General features: G+C 32.7%; 1 protein-coding gene across 1 annotated transcript in view; it reads right to left on the bottom strand.

Moving 5' to 3' along the window:
• Positions 1 to 10,801: 10,801 nt before the first annotated feature.
• The window catches only part of LOC129226516 (3-hydroxyanthranilate 3,4-dioxygenase-like), a 66,697-nt gene continuing 63,920 nt past the window's right edge, over positions 10,802 to 13,578 (bottom strand). The window contains exon 9 of the mRNA XM_054861457.1: positions 10,802 to 11,040. Within this exon, the coding sequence (XP_054717432.1) occupies positions 10,974 to 11,040 (67 nt within the window). The 3' untranslated portion in view covers positions 10,802 to 10,973. The remainder of the gene's footprint in view (positions 11,041 to 13,578) is intronic.

Here is a 13,578-nt window from a genome sequence, read left to right as displayed (position 1 = left end):
TGTCCCCTTAAATACATGAATAATAAAAATATTTCACGAAACATTATGCGACATTTACTGCTTCATAAAATATTTTCGTTCTTTTATTCTTAAGAATTGAAAAAATTCATAATATATTTGAGGATACATAGAAGGTAATCTATTTATCAAAATAAATATTTCATAGTATGAAAAAAAAAACATTCCCTGTACTAAATTTTATGTAAGACATTTGTCTTGAAAGCAAACTTCTTTAGCTCAAAATTATTCCCGTTTATTCTGTCACAATAAATTTGTGCCCTTTATGAAGAAAAATCTTTTCTTCTGGCAGTGCTAAACTTTACTGCTTATAATTTCTATAACGTAAAATTAATGATGCTTACATGTCAATTTCCGGAATATAGAAAGGAACAGCAAAATATTATTATTTTCAATGTTGGTCTGTTAAAATGTATCTGGAAGTTAACTGCGTAAATTATTCCAATGACATGCGATAGACAATATATTTTATATGAGAGTTTGACTTTTTTTATCATGATTTAAAAAATGGCGTTTTCTTCCCCCTCGTTTGCAATCCCTAAATTCATACCAAAATATTATTTTTTACTAAAGAAAATATTTATTTTCATAGGCAAAATATCAATTAAATTCAACTGTAATCTAAATGGATAATGCCACTTATATCACATAATACAAGATTAATAATGCAATAAATATTCATACTTGATATGCGTTTATTAAGCACCTCTGATAAATCTACAGTATTAAATGCATAAATGAAAATTTAACTGCACTTTGCTTTCACTAAGATGAGCTGATGACATGAGTGGAATGTAGGGAGGTGGAAGAGGGATGTTGATGCTTCTGTTTGTACGGGAAGACACATTGAAAAAAAAAAAAAAAAAAAAAAAAAAACTAGCTGTACCCGCACAACTTTGCCCGTTGTTGCTTATTAAAAGGTTATTTGGTTCGCCTGTATGCTTACAGTTAACATTTACTATGCGTTACGATTTTTTTGTTCAAGATCCATTCATATTTTTAGCAGTTTTGAAAACTTAGCATATAGCTTAACAGAAACTCTATAACATTTACAGTAGCCTCTTTATTTGGTAAATACTGTAAAAACACTTATTTTCGAGAGACTTTAAATTTCACGATTTTCGCGTGCCCATCGTAGTCACGAAAATTTAAGATTCACGAAATACGTATTTTTGTTTTCAACCTTCGGTCTGTTCATATAAAATTCACGAAATTTTCAACTCGCGAAATCACCGATATCATTATTTTCGCGAAAATAAGTGCAAAAAAATAGTATTGGAACAATAATCTCTTTGTAATCTAAAACATTCATTTATGGTACATTCTTGGCAGCCAGAAAAAACAAAGGAGCTAATAAATTGGTGATTATCGCTAATTCATACTTTTATATTTAAGTCAAGCTCTGTTCAATACAAATACTATTGGAGAAATATGAAAATTACAATGGCAAACAAAGTAATGGCGTCAAACAGATAGAACGTATGGCGTCAAAATGATTTGCCTGACATCAGCTCGCATTTTTATAAGTCTTATTTATCATTGCATCCGCTGATGCACTTGTGTACAATTTGCGCCAGTCAAATTTGTTTGAATTTTGATTTTTTTTTCCTGAAGTCTATTGAAAAGTAGTTTCCAGAAATCGCTAAAAACTACTATTTTTTTGTATCGAAAAACTCACTACACTACTTTTTTTAAAAAAGTAGTGCACTACACTACAAACTACTAAAAAAGGAGCTACTGTAGCAGCGTCGCTACTTGTAGCGTGCTACTTCTAACCACTGGTTGAAATTGTTTTTTTTTCCTCTCTCTTTCTCTCTCTTTCCATCCCTGCAATTAAACCCGATCAGAATAAATGCAACACTGAACTTATTTTTTAAAATAACTGAAAGATACTTCTTTAAACCATTAGAATTTGATTTCTAGATTTTTTTTTCCGCATTTTCTGATCTAAAACAAGCATTTTATTATAAAGTTATATTTTAGAGAATTTTCATAGAAGTCCCTTTGCTGCATTCTATCATTTTAACAATTATGTTTTTTTTTTTTTTTTTTCATTCTATTAATCAAGATTTGTTCACAAAATAAACTACATTTGAAGAAGTTTTCCTGAATAATTTGAAATGTTTCATCATACGGGTACAATCAAACAGATAGTTTGAAACCTTTTTTAAGTTGTAAAACTTAAAAATGTGTTTGAAAGAAGAAATAAAAGTCTACATCAATTATATCAGCTTTCATGCAAAATTGTAGTGGTGAGAAGCAAAGGTATGTGCGGACTTTATTTTAAGTTTCGAGAAAAACACTTTTTTAAATTCAGATCCTAGGTGCGCTTTCAATGATTTATTTTTTCCTAAATCATGCTTTATAGCAGAACATATCAATGTTAGTGCTATTCTTTGCACCAACGCAGAGGAGAGGCTCATCTAACGTTTGTGCAGATTGTAACCAAATTCTTAATTTTGGCACTCATATCCCTTTACCAATCACTGCTTCAATTGTGAACAGAAAAACATAGTTTGCAAAATTTGTTCTATTGTAGCACATATGAGGCACCGAAAAACAAAAAGATGTAAGTGGACATTTTCAAATTTCGAGTAAAATGCGTTAAAAACTTTGTTTCACGGTAGGCTTTTATTGAAAGGTCTTTCTAAATCATGCTGTTTAGCAGCATCTACTCGGACCACTAGTACTACCTCTTGCCTCAAAATAGAGGAAAGGTTCACCTATCGTTTTTACTGGTTATCTCCAAAGTTTTTAAATCTGGCCCTTTGCTTCTCACTGCCTCACGTATCCCTACGTTTAAAAATTTATTCATTTTTTTTATTTGAACGAAGAAGGTTTGTTAACGAAGAAGATGCAAAAAAGATGAAAGACACGAGCTAACAAAAAGAATTTGCAAAACGATTTAACTATTTTTATGTATCCTTTTACGGAAATAATCTTTGCTTGTTCTGGTATAATAACAAAAGGGTTTCTCTCATGCCGATCAGACTTCATTGAATTACTGTCGACACAAAAGTTGAACAATAGCACTACGGGCATTTCATTCAGCAGTAATGAATAAATCAGTTAAAACACTTAAAAGATGCAGGACTTTGCATACTAAATTCAGTAAATAAATTACTTCATTGTCGTATTTTAGTTAAACTCTCCAATTAAAACTGAAATTGTGCTGCATTCAGCTTAATTACCAGTAGGAAATATTCCGTTTTATATAGTGGGAGGGTAATGAAATTATCGCTACTGAAATGCTGTTTGACATTTTTGAAGTCTTAAACAAAGGACGAAATTAGAAATTAGCATTATTTGCTAAACTTCGGAAGAATATAAATGAGGAAATATTTTTTCCAAGGCATAATATTGGCTGACAATTTTATTCGTAAATGCTGATCAACTCTTAAGTACTTTTTTTAAGTGGAAAATAGTTAATTGTTTAATTATTCTTTTTTTTTATTTAAGTATATTGTTTTAATATATACTCCAGGACATTAGCATAAGATGCGTCCATTTACCTGAAATTTCAATTATGTTTTTCATTTTAACGTTTACTAGCTGCGTCGTTCGACTTTGTACGGTCCTCGAAAATAAAAGTTAAGTCAAGTGACGCGTGTTCAACAATCACGCTTGAAAAAAAAACAAAAGAAAAAACGTCAAATTTCCCAACAGATTGCAAAAAAAAAATAACCAAAGAGGAAAATTTTCAACAGAATTTTATTTGTTTATATTCGAGAAAAAAATGGCAACAGATCATTCTCAGTGATTTTCTTCACGCTACAAACTTTACTAAAAGCATTGTTCCACAATGACCGTGGTCAACAATGAATTTATAATTAAAGGCTTTCCTATATGTTTAGTTGAAATTAGTTGAAAATAGTTATAATTATCTTTTAACATTGGAAAATATTTTGTCTCATGCAGAAAAATCAAGGGTTTCAATAAATATATTATATTTTAATTTTGCGAGCTTTTTATGTCCTCATATTGTAAAAAAAAAAAACTTCACTTTCGGGTCCTCGAACGGTTCGGTACTTTTGGGGGCTCGAAAACCTCCTTACGTTCCTTCTCGGATATCCAAGTAACTCGCTGACAAATTTGATCGAGATCCGACATAAATTGTGAATTTGTATAGGAAGCATGCATACATACCTACATACATATACATGTTTCTAAACTCTTGACAAAACTTAAAGGGGGATGGTACACATCTGGAAAAAAAAAAAAAAAAGATAATGGCAAAAATAAGGGTCCCAAACGTCTTCCGAAGGAGATAGGCGCCATTAAAGTTTAAGGTCCAAAATTTCAAATAATCATAAAAAACGGAAAAATTGGTAGATTCGTTTGCGTTTTTCGCTAAAATTCTTTTTTATCTGTATTTTCTTGAAGATAAATTTTAAAAATGTGGTTTAAAAAATGCCAATAGATTGAGCTTTAGACTTTGGAACAACGAAAAACTGTGTTTTACCGCTATTTTTGAATCTTATTAAATGTTTTCTAATGCTTGGACTTAAACTTAACTTTTGAGCTAAAATCTGAATTGTTGGGAGTGATAAAGTAGCGAAATCTGAACTGTCTTCAAAGGTTGAAATACACTTAATCACAAAAACATATATACATCTAGAATAAATTGAGCTGCAACCAACAAACTCGGTAGGAATGAAGTTTGGTAAGAGATGATTAAATTTTCGTCGCCAGTAATCAAAGGGCTATGCGCATACAAGATGCGCAGATAGGTACGATTAAAAGTGTGAAAGCTTGTGTTAAAGTGAACTTCAAACGAAACTGTCGAGGTGTAAGGAAGTTATTGTGACTAGGGCGTCCTTTTAAAGGTACACCAACAATTTTTGGACTTTAAAGGTAGGTTTAGTAGGTCTTAGAGAGGTAGACTGGTTGTACGCGCGTAACTGCCGCCACCTCCATCGGAGCGGTAATAATAGTAGCTTAATGTAGGTAAAAATAAATTAATCACACCATTGCGGTAGGTTAAGGCATTCTAGAAACAGAATTGAGCGCGAAGATTGCACATCATAAAAGCGGCCACTACCGTATCAACAAGGTTGCTAACATTATTTCCATGCGTTTAACACTTTCCAAGAAACTGATGATATCAAGAAAAAAAAATCCTGAGTGGACTGAAAGACGTTGGTGTCCCGAATCGGTGCCCATTGCAGTGGATTGGATTTTCGTCGATTGGATTTTCGCTGCACTTGATTACCTGAGTTGTGACATACAGGTGGCATGTTATCTTCAACGATGAGTCCCGCTTTAGTCCCAGTGGTAATAGGTCACCTATTTCACTTCATATTACGCCATGTTTTGCCTTGTATAGCTCCTAGAGGATGCTATACAACTTATGGTTTTTTAACCTTTATTGTGTCAATAACTTTTTAATAAAACAATCTTTTGTTCTGAACTTGTAATCATTTCCTAATCTTGTCATAGGCTACAGTCATTTTAAGTTTTGTGAAGATCGCTCGTTTCCTTGTGGGTTAATGTTTTTTTTTTTTTTTTTTTTTGACAGAGTGTATTATGATTTCTGAACACACTACAGTTTGCTCCACTTAATCACGCCCAATGATTCTGATTTTGAGCTGAAAATTTTAATTTTATTCCAACCATTAGGAAAAACCTGATAAGATTCAAAAATAGCTGTAAAAAATAGTTTTTCGTCACTCCAAAGTCTAAAGCGCCCTCTACCGGCATTTTTTAAACTACATCTTCAAAATATATTTTCAAAAAAAATACTGATAAAAAGAGTAATTTTAGCGAAAACCGCAAACGAATCGCCCATTTTTTCTGTTTTTTATGATCATTTGAAATTTTAGACCCTAAACTTTAATGACGCCTATCTCCTTCGGAAGACGTTTGGGACCCTTATTTTTGCCATTACATTTTTTGTCCTGAAGTGACACCTTAAAGATATACACATAAGACCTTAAAGATTTCCCCAAGAGTTCAGAAACACCCTGTATACACATACATACGCATTAGGGTGGGCGGAAAAAATCGAAATTTTTTATGAGCACTTAGCCTTAGTGCGGAAAATTTGAGGCTCCCTAACGCTAATTACAGTGCAAAATGTCATGACTTTGAGTTAATGTCATGGCAATAGACTTGAGAGATGAGATTTTTAGAAAAACTCCAAATAAAGAGTAATTTTACAAAATATTTTAAATTCTGCTGAACTTTTAAGCCTTAGTGCGGTATTTTTTTAACTTTCTAACACAAACTACTGAGTAAAATTTCAAGTCTGTGAGTTAATTTTTTCTGCTCTGGCAAGAGACTTGAGTTTTGAGAATTTTACATAAAATTCTTAAATACGAGTCCATCATTTAAAATTTTAGGGGGCGTCAGTGCCCCTACTTAAAAAAAACTAACGTTTTTACATATAAAGTGGACGTGGTTCTGTGGTTTTTTCCGATAAAACTGCATTGAGTTCACGAAGTTTATGCCCCATGGAAAAATTCTAAACAACGGGCATGTCTTTAATTTTGTAAACTCTTAACACAAATTATTGTGCTAAGTTTCCTATCTTTGGGTTACTTTCCTCTGCTTTGGCAAGAGGACAAACTTTCAATGGATTTTTCTTTTCAAATCGTGTGGCTGATGAAGTGGGTAGAGCTTTAAAATGTACAAGGTCTTTAATTATTATCTACAGGATGCGGAGAAAGTTCCCACAATTTTGTTTAAAACGTTTTTTACTTCCTTTTACAAAAAAGGAAGTATTGTATTCGCGAAAAAATTTTCACTCAAAAATCGCCCTTAATTTCCATTTTGCTCACCCCCAAATGAATGTTGAGTTTTTTTTTCGATTCGACCACATGCGGAAAAGTGCCTAAGAATGTATAGACACGCGAAATATCCATTTTGACCATCACCGAGGTAATTACAACGACTTTTCTCGTGACGTCTGTATGTATGTGCGTATGTGTGTATGTGCGTATGTGCGTATGTATCTCGCATAACTCAAAAATGGTATGTCCTAGAAAGTTGAAATTTGGTACATAGACTCGTAGTGGGGTCTAGTTGTGCACCTCCCCTTTTGGTTGCTTTCGGATGCTCCTAAGGGGGTCTTTTGCACCTTTTTGGGGGGAAATCATTGTTAATATCAATGCAAACTTAAGTGGTGTTACAATTTGGCGGACACTTGGCGATATATCGCCAGTCTTTTGGTCGCCAAGTTTTGTCGCCAACTTGGCGGAAAATTTGGCGATTTTTTTTTTATCTGGTTTTAATTTGGCCATCGTTTTTAATATTTAGAGATTAAACTATTGAATCACATTAAAATTGCCAATAATGGGAAAATGACATTAAAATGGAGTAAAAGGAAGTCATGTGAGGCACACATCAGCTCGTTTGGTGTTAAAATCGTATCTTGGCGATTTATTTGGCACATATTGTTTATTTAATCATTTGTTATTTGTTAGTTCATTGAATTAGTGAGCTATGAATCGTGAAAATGTGCGTGTTACTGTCGTTGAATTACACAAGAAGGGAATGAAAAAAGGGAATGAAAACAGCCGATATTATTCGAACGACTGGATTCAAGAGTAAAACAGTCTATGACGCTGTGAAACGCTACAAGGAGACTGGAGTGACTGCCGACCGTCCACGAAGTGGTCGTCCAACCACTGCAAAATGCCTGGAATGAGATGACGGTGGATAAGTGTGCGAGCATCCTCGGCAATTTCAGACTGCGGCTCCGTAAATGTATTAAAGCCCAAGGAGCCAATTTTAAACAATTGTTATAATTTTTTGTTTAATTTTATTATTATTGTTTCAATAAAGAGTCTTTATCGCTTTAACTTGTTGATTTGTTGAATTATGTGTTATTTACAGCCTATTGAAATATTTAATAAAACTGTGGGAACTTTCTCCGCACCCTGTAATTGCATGTAAGAACAAGTTCGATTAAAATCAATGTTTATATTTGGTTATAAAAGCTCACTAGTCGACCTGTGTGGAACTCTGCACTGTGCTTCGAATCGTTTCATAAGGCATTTCGCCTTAAAAATTTCAAAGAAAGAACATTATGAAGAAGAACCGAAAAAAGTAAACGGAAAAAAGGAAGCGCACAAGAGAAGGCATGCAATTTGAAGACATCAGTAACAAAAATTAAAATTGAAACAAATATTATTTCGTGCGCTCAGATGCAGTAATGTTTGTCGCAAGAGTCAAGACGAGGGGGCAGCACTTGTCAACATCGCCTGGGGCGGCAAAACTACTAGAGCCCTTTTTTTATACCCCCTTTCTTTATACCAGAACAGCATAAATACTACTTTACTCTAATACACTGATAAATACTTTACTTTAAACATTGATTAATAATTTGTATTAGTCATTTATAAGAACGCAGTGAGGGGGGGTGTAAGATTTGTAGAAAAACACACCCCGTAACCCCTAATTTAAAAAAAACATTATCAATTTTAATATGGTAGTTTCTATGCATGTAAAGACTGCTATGACCGAAGAAATTATAATCCCAGAAAGTAAATTCTGAATTCACTAGTAGTTCTGTGCATTACAGTTTGCCAACTTTATTGTATTCTTGCATTTTAGAATATGTAATGCCCAAGAGTTACAATTAAAATAAATAATCACTGCAGTCTCGAAAGAAATTGGTGGAAAATCGAAATCTTTGCTTACAGGTACGAACTGTAATCTTAAATTTTATAGAGAATGTTTCATAAGGAGCGTAATTAAGCACACAAAAATGACCCCCTTTACTTATTTAAACATTGAATCTGAATTTAGATAACACTTTTCATTTCTTATTTTAAAACGCAAATAGAGTTCGTTAGGGGCTATGAATTAAATCATCTGGAGAAACCATTGTTAAGAGAAACAAAGGAACTCTTGTTCTACTTCTATTGATCTTCTCTGTTTGTCTTTCATAATTTGATAAGCTCTCCTTCATATTGAAATCATAGCCTTAGAGTCTAAAGACATATATTTTTTTAATCTTAATCATAATGAAATCTTTAAAAGACTTTTTTTTAATAATTTTATATAGCATTAATTTTAAAAAATGCATTTTGTTTTGAGCAAAGCATACTTTGAATTCATAGTCCAATCTAATGAATGATGATTGTAACGTGAAACTGACTAGTTTTATTTTAATTATTTTATACTTTAATCCCTTTTAGTATTTCACTATGATTATGTTATTAGAGTTTTAAAGAAAGAGTTTGGTTCGTAATCGAGCAAAAATGATTTTAACTTATTGTGATTTTTTATGAAGTTAATGTTTTCTTTAAATAGTTAAACTTATACAGGTTTTTTTTCCAGTTAAAAAAAAACGAAAAGTCTATGCTAAAGCTCCTAATACAGAAATATCTTCATTTGAAGCGATGCGATTTGTACAAGGAAAATGGTTTAAAATAGAACCTCGGAGTCGGACTCTAAGAGTCAAATAAAATTTTAGTTAAGAGTCGGAGTCGAAGGTATAAAGTTCCAAGAGTCGGAGTCGTTTATTTTTCCTCATAGTCTGCAACTTTGCCAGTGCTTGCGGAGACGGCGTCAAACTGTTTTTGGAGTAAAGGAGTCGGAGTCATAGTCGATGGTTTTAAAGTTGACGGAGTCGGATTCAGTCATTTTCCTTCCGACTCCTCGATTCTGGTTTAAAACGTTAACGGCAAAATACGCAAATTGTTTGCAAACATATTAAATAATTATGCATGGCAAAAGAAATATCTTGCATTAAAAAAATGCATTTTCATAAATAAAGAAGTTATTGAGGGAAAATAATAAAATTCAAACCATGTTATTTATTCCTTGATTTATGCAGTGTAAAAAGTGCACTTTTTCCAACGTTATAGTGTCCATTGTCGTAAAAACCGCGTTGCAGAAATTCCGTAAACATAACGGTTATCGCTGTTTGTACTCCACAATGCTTTCAAGATTGTTAATGTCGCATACTAAATAAAATGTGTTTTATGACTCGAGTTTATTTATTGACGAAAATATATCCTGACGCACGAAAATAACAATACTATCTGCTAGTTGAGTGTATCGAATTTCTTTACTTCAACCATAAATTAGTATTTGAATATTATTTTTGACATTTAGTAGCGAAATATTTATCCAAGTAAAAAATTTTTATACTTTATATGAATAAATTCGATATTTCTCATGCGTCCTTATAAAATGAAATTGAGTGATCGAATTACCCGAAAATGTTAATATTCATGTATTTATATAAAGATATATTTTGAACACAGTGGGTGGTTGAACATTTTCAACCTTTTTTCCGAAACTTTTCTCAATTTTTCGTATGCAGTAAGTGAGAAGAAATTTTCATGTATGAACACTCAAAATCTCAGGTTATATGCAAGACGTTTCCACATTGGATTACTTATTTGTTATTTTTTGCGCATTGATTATTGCCATTTCCGTCGACGTGATTGGTTGATTTTTGAGAAAAGAAAGAAATTCATTCGCATAGTGGCATAGGTGGAACAACGTAAGACACATATTCCATGGGCTTGATTTTGAATCCCGGTCATCATTCATAATTGATTGGAATCCACTTTAATAACTTAGTTTTTCAACGATGCATAGGAATCAATCTCTCTCTTCATTTCTCTCATTCTCTCTCACTCTCTTCCCTCCCCTCTCTCTGTATCTTTTCTCTCCATCTATCTCTCTTTTGTTTTTCCCGCAAATATATATTTCCAAAGCACTTTTGTGGGCATCGCTGGCGAGAATTTGATAGTGGTTGTGTTCTTCAGGCACTATTTCTTAAATAAAAATACTGACCACCAAAGTAAATGCAAAAAAGGAGCATTCTTTCTTTTTTTATTAAGCATTGAAGCATTCTCATTTGCACAGATTGCGTATATTCTTTCAGTCAGTGCGCAATTAAAATTTTCTTATTCAAGCAGCCAATAATTTTACAACCAGTCAATGTTACATAACAATGGATCTCAAGATGCTAAAGAAAGAAGTCATGAGCAAAACTAGGTTTCGGTAACATTCATAACAACAGATAGTGTCCGACTTCCTACAACATTTTCCAGTTCATATCTGAAAAAAGAAGGAAAGAAAAATAAAAAAATAAAAAATACTAAACTTGATTTGCAGCACTTATTGCAAAAATGCAATTATTTCAAATAACTAATTTTGTATCTTCTTTTAAAACGTTTTACCTTCCTTTAACAAAAAAGGTAGTATTGTATTCGCAAAAAAAATTTCACTCAAAAATCCGCCTTAATTTCCACTTTGCTCATCCCCGAATGAATGTTGAGTTGTTTTTTCTTCGACCCGACCTCAAGTGGATATATGCCTAGGAACGTACAGACATCCGAAATATCTATTTTGACGATCCCCGAGTGAATTGCAACGAGTTTTCTCGTGACATCAGCATGTACGTATGTATGTGCATATGTGTGGATGTGCGTATGTATCTCGCATAACTCAAAACCGGTATGTACTAGAAAGTTGAAATTCGGTACGTAGGGGATCCTTTACACCTTTTTGGGGGGAAATCATTGTTAATTTCAATCATTGTTAATTTCAAGTGGTGTTATAATTTGGCAAACACTTGGCGATATATCGCCAAGCATTTTGCCGCCAAGTTTTGTCGCCAACTTGTCAAAAATTTGGCAATTTTTTTTTTTTTAATTTTTAAATCTGGTTTTAATTTGGCCAATGTTGGTGATATTTAAAGAGTTGATCACTGAATCACATTAAAAGTGCCAAAAATGGGGAAATGAATCAGTGTGAAACGCTTTTTTTCTTTGCTTCGGTTCGTAAGAAACTAGGGGTGAAAATATTTAGTATTTCTTTGCATATTCCTAGGCGTTATTATCATTAAATTGGCGTAAAAGGAAGTCATGTGATGCACCCATCAGCACATTAAGAAATAGCTTTGGGTTTTTTTTAAACCAATTGCAGGGGTAATAGAAACATGTCGTAGATTCTGCACATACCATTGCTTCTACTCAATTTTACTATCACACCCGCTTGCTGTCAACCGTTTACAGCGTGGATCTTATAATTATAGCTATGGCGTTGAAAAACTATCATCTTTTTGGGGCCTTCAACAATGAAGGGACGTATTATTGGCATGGATTTGAATTGGAGTACTTTTGAAAGACTACTGCGAATGTAATACAACTCAATTCAGCGGAATATACACTTTGCAATTACCTTAAAAAGAGGTCATTATTGTCAAGATCATAGCTCAACTTATAAGAGCCACACTATACTTGCATTTTTTCTAAGGTCATTAAAATAAATTCATTCTGAGTGTGATTTTTTGACTATGTTATAACATTTCAAACAAGCTTACCGTTTATATTTTGGAAGTAAAAGCAACGGCCTATCACTTAAAGGTTAATGTTTTGCTCTCGCAATAGGCATAACCGTCCAGAATGTCTCACAAATCGATCACTGACAATTTAATTTATTTGTTTTTACCAAATGATCGTACTAACCTCGCATAGTTCTTTTATCAAAAAGGGTGAGCTAGTGTACTGGGACTGTTCATGCTACGAAGCATTAAATTTTAAATTAGATAAGTTTCATCTCACTTCTGATTTTAGACACATTTCGCTATTTGCTACTTAAGTTGTCGTTTTAAGCAGCAAGAAAAAAATGTGGAGATGTTGTAGGAAAAGAATTACGTGAGGGATGAAACGGGTGGAATGATACTCGGTGGAATGAAATGGAACTGATATTATGAAGACTTCACGACGATGTTTTCTTTTTTTTTTTTAAGTTACTGTGAAAATCGAGATTTTAAAGCAAAATTTAATATTTCTTCTAAACTAGGGAAAACTACTTACCAGGAACAGTCCTAAACTAGTAGAAATTATATCTCACTGAGGCATAATAATCGCCAAAGAAAGTTTTAAAAAAAAAGAAAGAAACTGAAATAAATATAGGAATAAAAAATTTCAGCACCAACGAAAAAAAAAACAGTAAGTTGTGACCATAACGAATATGTGCAAAGCCTCCATTTTAAAAATTGCATATCACTACCTCATGAGTAAAAATAATTTTGGAAACTCAAGCCTTATTATTTAATCCGTATTTGCATAAGATCTGCAAAAATCACACACTATGTAAAAATCTTCGAGGGTGAAGCTAACAGTCAGTGCAAGCAAAGATTATGCCAACCTTAATCATCCGTAGAAACATAAGAAAAATTAGCATTCCACTTTTACAACATGTTCTGCATTTTTGAAAAAAAAAAATATATTAATAATTCGTTCTTTAGGTTCAACATTGTACTTGAAAACCGGAAATAGGTATATAATTTTCTTTAACAGCTACAGACATTTAAATTACGTAGACGAAGCTACCATTTGTCATGGATGACAGAATGCATCTTTTTGTCACTTCCGCAAAAAAACGAAGCGCTAAGGCACAAGTTCTCTTTCATTTTCTTCTTTTAAAAATTTATTTCAAGTGTTTGTCTTTTTTCCGTTTGGTTTAACTTTTTTTTCCCTGTGACAATTTTTAATAATCATGTGTGATCTGGTTTTGTTTTAAAAAAAATCTTCCTTTGATTCTGCACTATTTATTACATTATAAGAAAATATAGTAGCGAATACAGTA

This window comes from Uloborus diversus, chromosome 1 (genome assembly GCF_026930045.1).
Source record: "Uloborus diversus isolate 005 chromosome 1, Udiv.v.3.1, whole genome shotgun sequence".
In the NCBI taxonomy this organism is placed as follows: Eukaryota; Metazoa; Arthropoda; class Arachnida; order Araneae; family Uloboridae; genus Uloborus; species Uloborus diversus.
Note: the sequence above shows the minus strand (reverse complement) of the source record. Positions and strands in the feature narration are given on the sequence as shown.